The sequence below is a fragment of the Numida meleagris genome, chromosome 4 (assembly GCF_002078875.1).
Source record: "Numida meleagris isolate 19003 breed g44 Domestic line chromosome 4, NumMel1.0, whole genome shotgun sequence".
Taxonomy (NCBI): Eukaryota; Metazoa; Chordata; class Aves; order Galliformes; family Numididae; genus Numida; species Numida meleagris.
This window is the reverse complement of record NC_034412.1, coordinates 8,368,868-8,373,163: the sequence shown is the minus strand read 5'-3', so window position 1 is coordinate 8,373,163 and position 4,296 is coordinate 8,368,868. Positions and strand designations below refer to the sequence as shown.

The window sequence follows — 4,296 nt, the reverse complement described above, 5'->3', positions numbered from 1 at the left end:
GGCTGCCTGTGCTGCTCTTTGGGAGTGGTGGTACGAGAGGGGAGCTATGCTGTTGTTAATTGCCCAGCTCCGGGCTGCTGTAGGAGTAGGTAAGTGAAAAGAGGGAAGAGTGCTTGCATTCCTAGCTGGGCCAGGCCTTCGTTCCAGCTCCTGCTGCGTGCTGGGGGTGCTCCCAGCTTCCTGAAAGCTGCCGTGGGGCTGAGCTGGCATTTCCTGCTGTCTGATCAATGCGCATCCAGCTGCCTGCATGTATTAGCAGCTGAAAAAAATCCAAGCTTTTGCCTTTTCCCCTGTGCTCTTCCCTCCCAGCTGCTGAAATGCTGTGCTTGGGCTGTCTGAACACAGACACGGTCCCTTGGATCAAGGAGGGCAGCTCCTTCTTTTCTGTCAGCCTGCTGCCGGAGCAGGTCTGTGAAAACGAAAACAACAACGACAAAATAAAATGATAGTAACCGGTTGCGCTGCCAACCTCCCCTGCTCCCTCATCAGCGCCCAGCGCCCCACGTGGCAGCGCGCCCCCGTGCCCCGCGCTGCGCACGCGCGCCCCCTAGGACTACATTTCCCAGCGCCCCCCGCGAGCGCGCGCTCCCGGCAGCCCCCGCGCCGCCCGCTCCTTCCGCCTGTGCCGCGGGGCCGGGCTCCGTGCGGCTGCACTGGGGCCGGGCCCCCGCTCCGGCCGCGCCATGGCGTCGTGTTCCGACATCCTCCGCAGCGAGTTCCCGGAGCTGGACGGCGAGGTGTTCGCTTACGTGACGGGTGAGCGCCGCTCCGCCTCGGGGCAGTCGCGACGGAGCCGCTCGGGGGAGGGGGCCGCCCGCCGGTCGTGTCGCGATAGTCATAGCGCCGCGTGCCCGCAGGGATCCTGCACAACAGCGGCGCGGACTTCGAGTCGGTGGACGAGCTGGTGGAAGCGGTGGGCGAGCTGCTGCAGGAGGTGTCGCGGGACGGCAAGGACGAGCGGGCCATCCGCGAGGTGTGCCAGCGCCTCTTCAACTGCCTCCAGCTGTAAGCAGCGCCCGGCCGCCCCCCGCCCCGCCCCGCCCGGCCGCGGCTCCGGGGCCTCTCGACCCTCCTCTCTCCCGCAGGGACGAGGCCCGGGCGCAGCGCTGCAGCCAGGTGCTGCTGGACGCCCCCATCCAGCTCTCCCAGATCACGGACGGATACGGTGAGCGGCTGCAGTGGGCTGGGGCTCCTCTGCAGGGCTCGAGGGGGGGCAGCTCAGCCCCAGCCCCGCGTCCCCGACCTCCGCACTCTCTGCCTCGTCCTGGGGCTGAGCTGCTGGGATGTGCGGAACCTGTCCTTCAGCCCCTTCAGCTTTGGGTTCTCGTGTCCTTCAGTCCCCCATCTTTCAATCCTCCGTTCTTCAGTCCCCTGTATCTCCCATCCTTCGGTCCCCCTGTCCTTCAACTCTCCATCCCCCGGGACAGGGGACCCCACCGCTCACTCCCCGTCCCCTTGCAGATGCCAGCACGGACCTGCTGCCGGGGCTGCTGCTGAAGAGAGGCCAGACATCGGTAAGCGGGGGCTGCGGCCCATGGGCGGGCTGCTGGGGATGAGCCTTGCATGGGGCTGCAGCTCTGTGCCCTGCTGTGATCCCCTTGCCTGCTGGGGTCGGCCAGCGCCGAAGGTAGAGGTGGAGCGCGGCGGTGTAGGCGTGCCATGCGTTTGCATCGTTGGTGAGGCTCTTGGTCTTGACTACATAAAGGTTCGGGGGAAGTTAACAAATTATTAACTTGATGAGCTCTATTTTCCTTTATCTTAATGAGTTTCGAAGCGCGGTCAGTCAAGTGGTAGCGCTCCGAGTGCAGCGTCTCTAGCTTCAGGAAGGACTTTGGCTTCTACGGTGCAGCTTTGATCGAGCGGTTGGGACGTACAGGAGGGCTTCTTGCCCTGCTCGGTGGGAACAGAGCCCCCACACAGCAGTTAGAGGTGGGGGGCAGGTTGTGCTCTGCATTGGGTGCCCCAAGGCTCGACTATGGGTAGAGCTGTGCAGATACAAAGCCGGGACAGTGGCAGCTGTGTGTGGTGGGCAGGAGCTGTTGTGGTCCCTGGGGTACACGTGGAGTTCCTCACGCGAAGGCTGAGATCTAAAGCGATTTCCGTGCGCGTGAATGGGAGCCCTCAGGGAGAGCTGGCGGCTGCTGCTGCTGCTGGCGCTGAGACTGCTGCTCCTGGGCTCCCTGTCTGGCTCTCGTGTCTGCAACTCAAAGAGGATCTTCAGGGAAGTTGGAAAAGAATCAGAGGAGGCCTTGGGAGGCCTCCCAGGTTTTGGGGGATACGTCCTGCTGGGAGATTGGGGGAGCTCTGTATTGCTTACAGAGTGACTCAACCTGTCTGTAGGTACTGGGCTACAGCTGCAGGAACAAGATGCTCTTCAGCCTAGTGTGCAGGTCTGTAGCGTGCTCCTGTGGCTGAGAGCTGCCTAGAAATACCTGGGAGTGCTCTCAGTCAGCCACAGGTATGTGACTTGATGCAGGAGCGGGCTGAGAGCCTGGCCAAGATCGGAGGCCAGGTTAAAACACTGGGCTGCTTCTCGCCTTCAGGTTTAATTAAATGCTTTTTGGCTCTGCCGTGATTGATCCACTGCATAACCTGAGTTAATTCCAAACGGGCTGAAGTTCAACAGGGGAGCGGAAACGCTTACTGGTGCAGGGCTGGGGTGGGTGTATGGTGAGTGAAGGGGGCACTGGGATAGCTCAGGATCACAGAATCATAGGGGTTGGAAACGACCTCTGGAGATCATCTCGTCCAAGCCCCAAGCACGTCGGTGTTGTTGTTGAAGTGCCTTGGCTGACTCAGGTCCCTGAAACCAGAGAAACGGGTCATGAGGAAGAGCGTATGGGTTAGGGTCAGCCAAACTCTGCTTGCTGAGGCTGAACCGTTGCATACAAGCCGTTGGTTTAGGACTGCATTCCTGAAGTGCCGTACTGGCCCCATTAGCTTCCTCGAGCCTGTCCCAGTTCCCCAGCCCTAGCTCCCTTCTGTACTCTGTTCCTTCCAGGTACGAGGGACTGACTGATCTTTTTTCTCTTGGAGTTGGGATTTTGGGGCTTTTGCTGAAGATGCTCTCTCGCGCTTATTATTGCCCCAGATGGTGAACGCTAAGAAACTGGAGAAGGCAGAAGCCAAGCTGAAAGCCAAGCAGGACAAGAGGATGGAGCGGGATTCCGTGAAGTCATCCGGCCCTCTGTGAGTACTGCGGTGCCTCCAGCACCCCCAGGCTGCTCTGCCTGGGATGTGACCATACTGAACTTTCCCATTGAGCCCCTTCTCTGCGTTCTGCCTGCTGCAGAGTCCTCGAGGAGGCGACCGCCAGCCAAGCTGCCAGCAAGAAGGAGACCCGCATGGAATCATCGGGCAAGAACAAGTCGTACGACGTACGCATCGAGAACTTCGATGTCTCCTTCGGTGAGCGGTGAGTGCGGGTGGGGGAGGTGGGACTGACCCTGGCTGGGGCTTCAGACCGCGGTGAGGTCCAGGTTTGAGAGTGATGGGGAATGATGACAGGAAAGATTGGAAGGCCATGTGGGCACCACCTCAGCGCAGCCTGAAAGATGCTGGGGCCGGGTGGCTGCTGGTTGCCTCTCTCGCCGTGGAGCAGTCTGAGCAGGTACCTGCCTGTTTCCTCCCTCTAGGGTCCTGCTGGCGGGAGCAGACCTGAACCTGGCATTTGGACGGCGCTATGGGCTGGTGGGCAGGAACGGGCTGGGGAAGACCACGCTGCTGAAGATGATCGCCAGTCGGAGCCTGCGCATTCCCTCGCACATCAGCATCCTCCACGTGGAGCAGGAGGTGGCGGGTGACGACACGCCAGCCCTGCAGAGCGTGTTGGAGTGTGACACCACTCGCGAGAGCCTGCTGAGGGAGGAAAAGGAGCTGACGGCCAAAGTGAATGCTGGCAGGTGAGGTGCTCATCGCTGGGTTGCTGGCCCTTCTGCAGCCTCTTCACCATGAGGTCTCGCTCACCTCAGTCCTGCTCAGAGAGGTCAGCCTCCCCCAGTGCTCAGACCCTGACCCCAGTCTATCCCACACACTCCTCTCTGCTCTGCTCCAGGGGAGAAGGGACGGAAGGCGCCAGGCTATCGGAGATCTACGCCAAGCTGGAGGAGATTGAGGCAGACAAGGCCCCGGCAAGGTGAGACAGCCCTGTGGCACTGCTGTCTGCTGGCATGGCCAGACATGGTTTGGAGCACAGAAGGGTGATGCTGTGGCCCTGCGATGCTGTGGCCCTGCGATGCTGTGGCCCTGCGATGCTGTGGCCCTGCGATGCTGTGGCCCTGCGATGCTGTGGCCCTG

At 61.4% G+C, this 4,296-nt stretch overlaps 1 protein-coding gene across 4 annotated transcripts in view; it reads left to right on the top strand.

The window, feature by feature from the left end:
* Nucleotides 596–4,296, top strand: part of ABCF3 (ATP binding cassette subfamily F member 3) — a 7,881-nt gene continuing 4,180 nt past the window's right edge. For all 4 annotated transcript variants that reach the window (XR_002437951.1, XR_002437950.1, XM_021394456.1 and 1 more), the window contains exons 1-8: nucleotides 596–756; nucleotides 858–1,005; nucleotides 1,086–1,165; nucleotides 1,462–1,514; nucleotides 3,092–3,189; nucleotides 3,293–3,415; nucleotides 3,636–3,902; nucleotides 4,055–4,135. Coding sequence is in view for 2 of the 4 variants with exons in the window: in XM_021394456.1 (XP_021250131.1) it covers nucleotides 684–756; nucleotides 858–1,005; nucleotides 1,086–1,165; nucleotides 1,462–1,514; nucleotides 3,092–3,189; nucleotides 3,293–3,415; nucleotides 3,636–3,902; nucleotides 4,055–4,135 (923 nt within the window). In the remaining 2 variants the exon portion in view is untranslated. The remainder of the gene's footprint in view (nucleotides 757–857; nucleotides 1,006–1,085; nucleotides 1,166–1,461; nucleotides 1,515–3,091; nucleotides 3,190–3,292; nucleotides 3,416–3,635; nucleotides 3,903–4,054; nucleotides 4,136–4,296) is intronic.